Consider the following 13,259-nt stretch of genomic DNA (forward strand, 5'->3'; position numbering starts at 1 on the left):
ACCTTTTTTTTTTTTTTCGGGCCCGCTTGTAAGTGAGATTGACAGTATTTACGTTTCCCAATAACGAGAGATTTTGTTTCATGGACAAGAATACATCTGGTTGCCAGTTGAGTTTACCTGGAGCGCTCGCGATGCTCGGCTCTCACCTCGGCACCTTGAACAGAAGATCGCGAAATCGCAGAAAAAGGCTTAAAGAGGCTTTTCTGCGTTGACGTCAGAAAAAGAAACAGGAGTGTTTTTTCGCTTTACCGCCGACACGCTGAGCACAGTGGCGAACAGCAGCTAGTTGGGGGGAGAGTCGGCGGTGTCGGGGGGGTGGGGGGTGGTTGGGGACACGTGCCAATATTATGTTGGACACACGTCCAACATAAAGCCTCAAACTGTAACATATTGACTAAAAAAACAGGAAAAGATCCCACTGGTCTGCTTGGATGTAATGGATACCCGGTTCGGCCGGTGACTTTCCAAGTTTCGCCGCCACTTTCCAAGCGCTTTCTGTGGGCTCTTTCCCAGATGGATACGTTTAGATAAAGGATGTAGGAAAACTCTGATGTTGCGCGCCAGTGGTTCTTTGCGCAGCCTCTACTCTTTCAAACATTTGGCTCCTGCGCGCTTAAAGTATGAAATATTCATATGCTTTTGGATTTTCATGAGTTACAACCAATATGGGCTTCTTTTTTTTTTTTCACCCCTAAAAGGCAGCACATTAGCTAACAACACTGGCTAACTAGCATGCGCGTCTTTGTTATCTCACGGACCGAACTAATCTGTCACTCCGCTGACTTCCCTCCAGTCTCCTCTCCTCCCTGCGTCTCCCCTGCGCGTGTTGCCCAACTCTTTGTGTCCGGCACGGCAGCAAACTGGACAGGCGGCACGCTAATCGTTAGCCGCCCGCTAATTCGCTAACACGCCGACAAACGAGAGCAACCACGCCGCCGCTTTCTGTTTCTCCCTTCCGAGCGCCTTTGAAAAAATAAACCCGGCCACTTTGAAATGGTCAAGGATGAGAGCAGAACCTGGTTGTTTATTCTTCCAGAAGCTGCCACTCGAGCGGCGCCTCTCCCCTCTTGAGCCTTCCCCATCCTAGTTTCTGAAGCGCTGCTCTGCTCCCTGCCTTTGTCCTCACTTCTTTTATTTTAGCAGAGAAATGTTTGATTTATGCTACATAAAAAAAGCTGCTGCTGTTTGCTGTAAATGTTCCCGTTAATGATTCGCTCAAAACATATTTTTGTTCGGGGGCCAAAATAAAGGCGATTTAGCCAAGCTGCAACCGGCCTGATATTGTAATATCTCTGAAAATAGTTATTCTCATTAAAAAACATTTTGATTTGAAATTCCCCTCGGGTCAGTACTTTTGAGCACGAGGTTGCCCTCACCACAGCCGCGTTTTATCAACCCTCCCCCAAATAAATGCCCACTGCTAAATTCTTATCAGTGCAGTTTTTTGTCCCCCGTCGCAATAAGACGCTCGGCTATTTTTGTTCATGCTCACACATATGATAGCTAAATATTTTCAGAGCTCCCCTCAAAACAAAAGTCGTATTCATATACTGATACAGCCCCCCTTGTGTTTTTTTTCTCCCTCTCTCTCTCTCTCTCCCTCTTTCACTCTCTCTCCCTCTCTCTCTCTCTTGTAATGTCACTAATCACAGTGGCTTCTTTGTGCTTCCAGAAGGATAAAATTGTAAAGGGTCTTTCGCGGCGCTCTCTCTCTCTCCCTCTCTCTCTCTCCCCCCCCCCCCTCTCTCTCTCTCTCTCTCTCTCTCTCCCTCCTTTAAAAAAAAAACTCCTCCACTGTATATCTTTCTGTCGCCTGGAGCTGGACCACCTCCCCCCCACTCCCCCACATTAACTTTCTATGATTTATTAAGCTGTATTCTGCCGATGTGCGTCAGAGCCGACCAGGAGTCTCGTGAGGCGGTCTGCTCCTGAAGATCTGTGTCTCGTGTCTGGACAGCCTCAGTCTGCAGCGTCCTCCACACCCCGAGTTTACCCCCACTGTGCTCTGTTTGCCTGTAACCGCCAGCCTCCACACCCTGCACACACACACACACACACACACACACACACACACACACACACACACACAGAGATAACGCATCAGGCGGATGATCCTTCATAAGTGAAGATCAAATGATTTGTTCTCGGGGGAAGAGATCAAAGATCGCAGATCGTTCTTCGGTCCTGTTCGACACCCCCCCCCCCCTACCGCCGAGTCACGAGCACAAATTAAAATTTTCACGTGCGAGAGCACCTTTTGGCGGATGTGCGAGGAGGACAGCGCCACCCTCGACCCTCCTCCTCGGCTCCCTGCATCTGGTTTTATTTTGTCATCTGACCCCCCCCCCCCACAATCGAGTTTGTGCCACCCACCGCGCTCGGCCCTGCTGTCCGAAACGCCCGCGGCCATCCGCTGCCGCCATATCTTGTAGGATTTTCTGGCAGACGTTGCACTTAAGCAATATTTTCATTCGGCGCACGCGTGTGTGTGTGTGTGTGTGTGTGTGTGTGTGTGTGTGTGTGTGTGTGTGTGTGTGTGTGTGTGTGTGTTTGTATGTCTGAGAGTGGAACACATGCCTTCCAGCTCCGTGGGCTCCTGTGATTCATACTTGAAGGGAGCCGACGCAGATGCCGCTGATAAGCGGACGCTGCGTGAGAAAGCTGTGCGTTTCAAAAAAAAGAAAAAAAGTAAGGCATGGCTGTCTGAATATAAGAGCCCTGTCTCTGTCATTATCTGATAAAAGATATGAGTATTGTGCACCGCGCCATAGAATGACAACAGGAACCCTGTTATTCTCTTCTTCTTCTTCTTAAGAAAGAATCACTGTTGGCTGCCTTTCACGTCCGTGTCGAGTTCAAGGCCCGGCGTCGCTGGTCGTCGCGTGAGGCCGACCTGACGTTTCGCCCGGTGCATCCTGGCGGCCTCTCGGGAATGCCAGGGGTCGTATTAAACCCCCCCCCAAAAGAAACAACTTTTGGTCAACGGCGGCCTGGTGAATGGCTTTGTTCCCTGACAAAGACAAAGAGTAAACAGCAGCACTTAGCAGGCTCTCAAGAACCTAATTGCCTATTAAGCGCGATCGAGTCCTCCTTTATCCCGCTGCCTCTGTTGGGGGCTCCAGTCCCCGGAGAGATGGCTTTACAGTAAACATAAGTGAGCCGGCAGGGCTGTCGGCTCCGGCTGGAACCTCGGCACTGCTGCTGCTGCTGCCGCTGCTGCCGCCGCTCTCAGGGAAGAAAAAAGAAAAAATCTTGACCTCTGTTCACATTCACTGTTACGGCAAATCTTGTCTTTGCTTTGATCCCCCATATCGCAGCTTCTGCCGTGAACGCTGCTGTTTTCTTTTTTTGTTGTTGTGGTGTCTCTAATCTGATGGACGTTTCTTTTTTGTTTGTTTCTGTTGCTCTCAAGGTTTGACGGATGAGAAAGTGAAGGCCTACCTCTCACTGCACCCGCAGATGCTGGACGACTTTGTGTCGGAGAGCGTGAGCGTGGAGACGTTGGACAGATGGCTGAAGAGGAAGAACAGCAGCAGGCCTGCAGGTACATCTATCTATCTATCTATCTATCTATCTATCTATCTATCTATCAGTCTGTCTGTCTATCTGCCTATCTAACTATCTATCTATCTAGCAAAGAGGTCTATAACGTAAAAAAAAAATTAAAATAACAAACAGTTGTAATTTTTAGCTCAAACTACATCATAAAGGGATCTGCAGCCGCGTCGGCTGTTTGCTTTCACTGTGCTGAAAATTTAAGAAATGAATAAAAGAACCGTACGACAGCAGCAGAAGCTGGGCAGAGACGCTCGGCCTCTCGGCGGGATGTCGTTTGTTTGTTTGTTTGTTTGTATTTATTAACCCAGCGCTTTCGCAGGACAAATCACTCCTCCTCAACTTGCGTATGTCCCCTTTAACAGTCGCTGTGTGTGCGTGTGGGTGTGGGTGTGTGTGACAGACGGGCAAAAGGGAGAGGCGGCGGGCCCGTCGGCCGTTCACGGGTCATTTGGTGTGCCGGAGCGGGCCGAGCGGAGTCTGTGCAGCGCGCCGTCCGCACACACAGCGGAATGTTTCTCAGCGCAGCCACATCCATCAAGGGCCCACAGTGCTGGCACTCGGCCCAGTCCAGCTGCTGACGTCAGAGGCGACCTCCAGAGACACGCGGCCCGGCGCTAGGGGGCCCGAGGGAGGGGTTGGGATGGTGGCGGCGCTGGTGGTGCTGGTGGTGCTGGTGGTGGCGGCTGAGGCAAGGCGAGGCGGGGAGGGGGTTGGGGGGAGCGGGGTCAACTGGCCGAGTGCGATTGTGTCACATTTCGGAGCAGCTTCCCACACGAGGTCTGACGAGTTCAGCGCAGCCGGCACACAAGCATTGGGTTGCCAGTCGAGTCTGGAGCCCACGTATGGAACTGTGTGTGTGTGTGTGTGTGTGTGTGTGTGTGTGTGTGTGCGTGGGTGTGTGGGTGTGTCTGTCAAGGTTGACAGCTACAAAACAGAGGCCCTCATGCTAACTATTTTTATCTTTTTTTTCTTTCTTTCTTTTTTTTTTTTTTTTGCTGATGCTAGCGTGTATTCAAGCAGGGAAAGCCTGAAAAGCAAACTCACCCGCTTTGGGATTTAACAACGGAAAGTTATTCATAACCTGTTCACATGGGATGATTATATTTTAACATTTTAGAAAGTTCTGATTCTGATTTCACCCTTTTATTTTGTGAATTCTGTCCAAAAGAAGTCAGTCATGAGGAACAAATGAGGGCCAATCGTTTCAAAATCACGAATGCATCGCTGTGAAGAAATAAGAGGCAATGGCAGAAGCACATGCTTGTGTTTGTTTCAATAGCTGTCGGCGCACATGTGCACGTGCTTGTCAATGTGCTTGAAAAGAAACGAATGAATGGCCCTAGTAATTCCGAAATAGATTAGGAGTCTGAGAAAAATGAAAATCAAGTCGCCTAAAAGCCAAGTTGCAAATTATTTCCGCACTCAGCCACGTGGATGAGAGAGAGCCTCCACTGATGGAATAGAAACAGTGGGAGAAAATATTGATGTTACGGGTAACATATTAATAAGCTGAAGTGAAAGATGAAGGTTTTTTTTGGTTTTTGAACAGAACACCTACTTTACATTATTGCATTTTTTTCAATCCCCCCCCCTCCCCCCTTACGTACCACCAGTTTTGTTATTTTTGCTGAATATCACTCGTACTGTATGCTAATTTTGCACTTTTAAAAAAAACTATTCTAGCCCAAGTGCCACAAAACAATCAAGTGCCTCACATGATGTGACTACAGTCAGCGTTAGCTTGGGATGAAAACCTTCCGCTTGAAAACAGTGGAACGCGCTGGGACGTTAAGTGAGCTGCTTGCGGCAATATTGGCTACAGCTAGAATTACACCATCGGACCTCCGGTCCATGTCGCATTGATTTGCAACCTGGGTGATGTCGCCGTGCTTTGGTAAGCACAAATGCCGAAGTGAAGCGGCGCTAAACAGCGAGCGTGCACCTAGCATCGCCTTTCCCCGCCTCAACGCACCGACTTAACATCTGAGCTACATGTGGCGTGCTGCGTCTGTGTGGAGACGGTGAAGTGCTCGTGTTAAAACACGGTTCGAGGTGGAGACGTCAGCCCTCATCCTGCTGCAGCCCGTCTCTCATTACCATCAGTAACATCACTCCGAGTCCACTTCCTCTGTTAGTCGGCCGAGCGCAGACACTTGGGCACCGCTCCGAAGCCTCCGTGCAGCTCTGTGCCTCAATCAACCCGTACGCCGGGCACCGTCTAACTCCTGGTTTATTATGAAGGCCGAACAGGGAGGCGGCGGCGGCAGCAGCTTCGGTCCGACCTGAGATTTTTGCTTTCTACCTTCCCCCACTGATAAAGCGCTGCATGAGGTTTCCGTCTGATCAAAGTTGTTCGGCATGCCTGGCGGCCATTTTTTTACTTTTTTTCTTTTTTTTTTTCGTTACAGAGATCACATTGATCTTCTTTTTTTTTGTTATTGTGAGTACCAGGGTAGCAGACCTGTCATCATGTGAATGTCACTGAGATAACCGCCGCTTCCCGGAAGCGGTCCCCGCAGCCAGTCCTGTTCCCACTTATCATGTGATGGGCACCATCGGCCAACATCAATCGGTTCCTATGTGCACACAGGCCGCACTGTGCGTGCGAGCAGCGACGATGTGCCTCGCACAGTTGCACACTTTGTTACTGTGTTCGAACATGTAGCAGCTAAATTTAAAAAAAAAAAAAAAGTGACCTGCCGTCGCTACAGGGTTTCACTTTTCTTCTTGATGTTTCTATGACCAGTTATGTCTTTGTGTCACGATGCAACCTCGCACTGGACTGTTTAAATATTTTGTCTCGAATCTCAGAAATCCATCTTGAAAAGCTCACATCTGGCTTTTAGCTGGTTAGAGCACAGCATCCTCGGTGGGGAAGGTGCTACATCAGGGTTTTGTTGTGACAAAAACAGGAAGGAGAGCTTGATGCAGGCTTGTAAACAATAGCAAACGGCGCTAGTGCAGCACTTTTATGGCAGCTGGACATTTCCACATGAGAGAAAAGAGCAGGGAACTGAGCTGAATGCTTCACGCTATCCTTGAGTGACTTTAGCAGTGAAGTTAAACACAGAAAGGACAAATAGGAAGTTTTGCACTGTGGCAAAGTTGACGCTAACATCACAAAGCTTGGCCAACCACCTTCCCATTATGGCTCTTTACAAGAGAGACTAAAATAAAGGCCTGCAGTGTGACAGTCCAACCAAACAGGAACTCATCCACTTTGTGTCCAATGGCTATTTTGATCAATTCAAAATTGAGGCATTTTTACAAAATTGTCCGAAATCTGGACAACTTCATGTTTGCTGAGACACATCTACACCCCTCCGGCATGTAAATGTGTCAAGATTTAGTTGTTTTGGTCAAATGCTGCGCAATGGAAAGCATGAAAACTGTTGCAGCTTCATTTTACATGATCTAATCTTCAGCCAGGGGTGAAAGTGTCCAATTCTATCGTATCCAGGACCTTTTGACATCAGAATTGCTACACTGCTGCTACACTGTTGCTGAGATTTCATCCTGCCATAGTCGTATCCCCCCAAAAAAGTGCAATAAAGGCGTCGCCAGGACTGTAAACTGCACGATATAGACTGCAGTTACTTTGTTGTGCTAGCTTTGTCACATCGTTGAGTCCAAACCAAGAGATGCTGAGTTCCAGAAAACTCAGAGTTTGTTAGTTAATTATTAATCTAGACAGTCTCGTGTGTTGACCTTTGTGTATTTTTCATCTGTTCCATCTTTTCTTTTCTTTCCTTTTGTCTCATTTTCATTGTCATCCTTGTCAAAATGCCATGTCCTGATCCAACAGACATTTGTTTTCCGTTTCTCGCACTTTAAGATACGTTTTTTTTCCCCAAAAACACCGTCAGGGTGTTCAAGTTCAAAGCGAACGTACTTAGAATGGAATAGAATAGAATGCCTTTAATGTGTCAAAAGAAACTCTGGTTTAAAAGTCAAACCCGAACCTCCTCACTTCCAGAACTGCAAAGAACACGAACGGTTAAACATCTAAATTGTCAGCAGCTCCAATTTAGAAACTGTAATTTGGATTCCCGGCAACGCTTCTCCACCAACATTATCTCTTGAGAGAGACATGAGTGAGCGCACGGAGGGAAAATGGCCTGAAGGAAGCCAGAACCAAGAGGCCGGACACACCCCGAATGTCAAACCCAAACCCAGACCAGGGGAAAGTGGCAGTCAAGAGGACCACGAGAAGAAGGAGAGCCCTGCACACGCGAGGAGATCGAGGAGTAGCGATGCTGAATGCTGTGACGAGAAGAGGCCGCAGGGGAGGAGCGAGGAGACCGAGAGACCGGGCGCCGAGGAGCCAGAGACCAACTTGGAGAAGATCCAACCCGATCTGCTCGATCAGGAAGACGCCGCGTGCGCCATCTGCCTTTGCGCGTACGACAACGCCTTCAAGACCCCGAAGCTGCTGTCGTGCCGGCACACCTTCTGCCTGGAGTGCCTCGCCCGCATCAACGTCACCTCCCCCAAGCTGGAGGTGCTGTCCTGCCCCGTTTGTCGCAAGCCCACGCCGCTCCCGCGGGGCCAGGACCTGCCCGGCCTCCAGGACAACCAGGACGTCCTCCGCCAGCTCCCTCCGGACAGGCAGAGGGCGCTTTCCGTCCGCTTCAAGCGCCGCAAGGGCCGCCTGCTCCTGAAGTGCCCGCCCCCGGCCGCCGCGGCCCGATCGCACCTCATGGCTCCCGCCACCAAGGATGAGCGGGGCCACGTGACCGACGTGGAGCAGGGAGCAGTCCACACCACGGTGGCGGTGGACGTCGGCAAGCCCCCCAACCGAGTCAAAGGGGCCCTGCTCAGGTTTTATTGGGGCCTGTTCTTCACCAGCATGCACGCCATGGCGCTGGTCCTGCTGGCAGTCTTTGCCGTGATGTTGCTGGTTTGCTCTGGCAGGTTGCTGCCCTTTGACTGGTGCTACTACTGCGAGTTGATCTTCATCGTCACTTTCGCCACCACGGGGGGTTTCGCCTTGGCCACCTCCAGGTTGCCCTCACTTGTTATCGCGTTTTTCCACTGCGACGGCAATATGCCCGTGTAGAAAAAAAAAAAAATCTTTATTCCAGGGTTCCCCACGGCCAGGGAAAACCTGGAAAAGTCAGGCAATTTGCTAATGCCATTTTCAAGGGGTTTTGGAATTTTGTAAAGTCACTGAAAGTTTTGGGGGGGGGCGGGGAGGAAACATGAAATTTGACTGTGCCCCTACGAACTAGCAAAATTTGCTTGTTGTTCAACCCTAACACACACGCCCGCGTCTTGTGTCTCCAACAATGCATGCAACGACTCTATGTCAAAATGTCTTTTAATAAACTGAAGACCAACACAAATACTGTGTCAGTATTTGGAATATTTTAAGCCATTTTTGTACCATAAGGTAATTCTTAAAAATTGGCCAAAACGTTCACGTCTCACAATATATGGAAATTCAGTTTTTCTAAGTTGTGATAAGTTCTTGCGGGGTCATGGAAAAAAGTTTTGAAATTTTGTCAGTGAAAATGAGTGGGGACCCTGTTAATCATGAGGCCTGTCACTCAAACCCCCGGAGCGCTAATGGAAGCCACGCCTCAGTTGTTTTTCTCGGTCGACGCTCAACCCCCTACAGGACATTCTCAGGCTGCCCAGAACAAACTATTCATCCGTTTCCTATCACCACTTCACCTGCGTTCTGGTTCGTAAAGGTGCTGGACCTTTGGTTCCGTGCGTTCGGATAATTTAGAGTTCCCTTTTGATACACAAAAAGTCAACAGCCAACAAAGTGACTTATCAAATAATGACTATGTCCGCGTTCTGAAGGCAGGGAACATGACGGCGTACCGACTGTAACATTTCAGTCACGTTATTGTGTTCGTGCGTCCTCGTCTCAAGGTTAAGAGACTCATTTTTTGTCGTTTTACTATTGGACGTTGACGTTTCAGTACTAATATTTCACATTCTTGACATTAAAACCTCTTCTAAAAGATATGCTGTCAAGCAACAGTATCTTTAAATCAGTACCACAAAGAGTCACAAATCAATGTTGACAATAATTGATTTTTTTTTGCAATGCCCTCAGGCACTGGGATAGCATGGCCAAAAAGCAGAGTCTTTATTATGGTGGTGGGAACATTTCAGTTATTTATCAAAACACTTCATAGCATCTCTTAGTAATAAGTTCAATTAAAAATTAAATCAGTGATACGTTGTAAGTAACTAACTGCTTGTCAAAAGTCAGATGGAGGTGCTGAACTTTTTAGATCAATGTTATAACAGATTATATATTATAGGATATTACATTTACTAATAGAAACGCATCTGTGTAACTATTAATGCAGTTAAGGGTTATTATATATAGGATATTTTCAGATGGAATATTTTCCCTTTGCACCTGAGAGCTCAACTCAAATTTACAACAGTGCTCCATCTGATAGTGACTAACTAACTACTATATTTACTGAAGGTTTTTTTTTGTAGATTAGCAAAATGTGCACATCACCTACAGGTGATTTACTAACACGAAAAAGATTATTTCAAAAGTCACGCGAGCCCAGTTGTGCCTCCACTCCTTGATGAAAAACTGCTTGAAACCATTCAGAAATCCACAATAGCTAATTGAGAACGCTTTGTTTGTGTGTGTGTGTGAGCTGCTCAACGGATTTCTCACACTGACGTAAAAGCTTTCGCACCACTTTGAAGAATCAATACGTGCACAGAAGGGTTGGCGGCGCGCAAAGGCTTTTGTCCCACTGAAGTTGCGGTGGGTGCGGACCAGGCAGGACTTTGACCTGCAGGACGCAATGTAGATCCCTGCTCTTCACCATCTACATTTCTTTTTTTCTTGTTATAAACTCGTTAGTATAGTGAGAGAGATAAAACCTATCAATCACAGTCATCCCACTGGCTTGCTGAGTTCTTGACATTGTGCCTCACACTTTACGTCGGATCGTAAGCAGAACCTCGATGGACTGCTTTGCTAATGCTGACTTTTACCCGAATGAAAAGAGCTGTTACTCACGAAAAAGCAGCTTATAAGAGGTGCAGCCTCCTCCCCGCCCCCAAAAACAAAAACAAAAAAAACCTTGGCAAGTGTTTTCACTGGGCACGTCCGGGTTCACGAAAAGTTTGAATGGAGTTATTACAAGAGGTCTGTTTAGTCTCTGCTGGTGTGTCGGAGTTGTGTTTAGCGTTGCCTTCGCAGTCGTCTGCCTGTATATATTTTCGCTCTTCTCCTCCGTGTGTTTACTGAAAGCAAAGCGACGTTTCCCTAAAAATATGGGACATCCTGCAGGTTACGGGTCTCTGCGCCTGTGCGGACGACGGCCGACTGTGTTGTGCAGTGATAAAATGTACACACACACACACCTGTATACATGCAACCCCAGTGGCTCCCTCAGGGCTTGCTGTATCCTAAGTGTTAATCCCCAGACTGCAACCTGATGAAACAGAACATGAACCTTTCTTTACACAGGCAATGTTTATGCAGACAGTGCAGCTTTTTTGGCACCAAGTGACGCCGTGTGGTCTTCAAAGCGTGCACAGGAAGACCCTCGGTGTCTCAGCAGCTTTGTCACAGCATACAAAAATATTTTCTTAGCTTTTTCTGCACAGTACTCAAGCCAGTCTTGAGTGGTTCTCTTGGGAAAGCTGCATCATGCAGAAGCCCACATTTCTTTAAAGACTGAAACAATCGGACAGTTGGGCTACTTACTTTAATATACTTGCCCCCCCCCCCACACACACACACACTTCATAATGATTTGCCCAATCCCGTTGTATGTAGCACATGATAGCAGATGACCTGATCAATCTTGATATATGTTGGTTAGTATCAGTTTTCAAATTCTTGGCATCTCTTGGGTTTAATCGCTGTAACACATTGGACCACCACAATAAACTGTTACAACCAAAACACATGATCATCAATTAGTACAAAAGGTTGCTAATTATTATGGCCGGTATGCTTTTGAATTGTATTCAAACTCCCCTATATAATGAAGCTCATCCCACCCTTAGCATTATGTTGCACAGCCTGTGTTGTGTTGAGTAAATGATGACGCATTTCTAGCCAGAATGACGTACAAATTTGTAATATTCTATTTATAAAGGTCACTTTGAAACGTTTTAAGCCAGTAGAAATTTCCTCTCATCTCTGACTCGTCCTCAGAGCAAAAGTAGGTTGCGTCCTGCCGTTTATGAAACAAGGTGCTCCACCAGCGTCTCGCAGCGCTTGTGTGAAAATTGGGCAGTGTACTTTACATCCACTGCGTGTTTGTAAAATTCAATAGCAACCCGTGTCGGAATATTCTGCGGCCGCACCGGGCCTTTTGATAAAGGGGACCCGTGTATATTTTCCTTTTGATATTTTCAAAGTCCTGCTCAGCTCTTCGCCGTCTGATTGACGTCACGGGCGGCCAGGGGTTCACTCTAAAATAGCTCTCATGGCTAAGATAGGAAAATCGCAGCGCACTGGAGGAATGTTTAAGACAACAAACAGCGTGTCTGGCTGCCATTTCTCTTCTCACATGTTCTAAAAGGGGTCGTTTCTAAAGAGGAGGAGGAGGAGGAGGAGGCTTCAAGTCAGCTTTCCAGTAGCCGCTGCTAAAAATCCTCTCCCTGCATGATTCCGACCCCGATCACATGAAAGGCGCTCCGAGAGATCTGAGGAGTCACTGTTCTCATGTGCTGCTGACGCCATGAAGAGCCACTCGCCCGCTCGCTCTCAATGGTTTTATTTTAATCCAAAGTAGAACTCCCAGACCCAGCTGGGGAGTGTGTGTGTGTGTGTGTGTGTGTGTGTGTGTGTGTGTTGTGTGCGTGCGCCTATGTGAATGTGTTTTGATTGGCTGCCATCATTATCACACACTTGAGTGCCTTGCATCCAAAGACAATAGTAAGATGCCGACCCCAGGCCGTGAAATTGCTGGGTCAGATTCTACATTTTCAGAATTGTTTTTCTCTTTAAGAGCGACATGCTTTGATGCTTCCTGCATCAAAGATGGATACAATTCTTTATCTTTAATTTTACTAAGCTCATGTTGCGTGCGTGTGTACAAATAATTTAAACCTCCAAATTATGTTTTTAAAACACGCTGTCGTGTGACGCGACCAATCAGCAACCTTTAGATTTCCACTCACCGATGTACAGACGCCACAGTGATGCGGTTCCTCCGTGTGAACTTGAAATGAACTGAGGCCTGCTCTCCTCCTCCTCTCAATGCAAATAAAACAGTCGCGTTCAGTTTTCATAGAGGCGTTCCAGTGTGTCCCAGTGTGTTGAGGTCTGTGGCCCTCACCCCAGATGAACATGTGAAACGAGCCCTTGTTTGCTCTGCGAGATGACATCTGGCGCGTCATGTGAACACGTAACTGCAAATAACCCAGTGCATCCCAGCCAAAACAGCTTTGAGGAAAAGTGAACAAAATGCCCAATAAAAAAAGTGAATCACTTCTTAACTTCGCTTTACTTCTAGTAACATCATCTTTGGACAGGGGGCGTGGGAAAGCTGTCACTCAACACTGGGAAACAGCAACCTGGTGAAATGTACATCCAGATGTAATGTGCTGCTTTGTTTCCTTATCTTTACAGATGACACGACGACAAAGGATGTCAGCAGGGTGAGTTATTACTTGTGGTTTGGGGGACTGTATGTTCATGCCGAGATGTGAGACGGATATTCAATGAGCTTTTATTGCACAGGAATGAGTAT

The 13,259-nt window shown here is 47.5% G+C and overlaps 2 protein-coding genes across 5 annotated transcripts in view; both read left to right on the top strand.

Moving 5' to 3' along the window:
* pde10a (phosphodiesterase 10A) overlaps nt 1-13,259 on the top strand; it is a 53,931-nt gene that overhangs the window by 27,225 nt on the left and 13,447 nt on the right. For all 4 annotated transcript variants that reach the window (XM_076018836.1, XM_076018837.1, XM_076018838.1 and 1 more), the window contains exons 2-3: nt 3,413-3,544; nt 13,139-13,167. In XM_076018836.1, coding sequence (XP_075874951.1) covers nt 3,413-3,544; nt 13,139-13,167 — 161 coding nt within the window. The remainder of the gene's footprint in view (nt 1-3,412; nt 3,545-13,138; nt 13,168-13,259) is intronic.
* Nucleotides 7,461-8,621, top strand: LOC142883722 (uncharacterized). Its single transcript, XM_076018835.1, has one exon. It carries the CDS (start codon nt 7,649-7,651, stop codon nt 8,615-8,617), a length of 969 nt encoding a protein of 322 aa, XP_075874950.1. The 5' UTR covers nt 7,461-7,648; the 3' UTR covers nt 8,618-8,621.

Source organism: Nelusetta ayraudi, unplaced genomic scaffold (genome assembly GCF_046127955.1).
Source record: "Nelusetta ayraudi isolate G7.1 ecotype Tasmania unplaced genomic scaffold, CSIRO-AGI_Nayr_v1 ptg000008l, whole genome shotgun sequence".
Classification (NCBI taxonomy): Eukaryota; Metazoa; Chordata; class Actinopteri; order Tetraodontiformes; family Monacanthidae; genus Nelusetta; species Nelusetta ayraudi.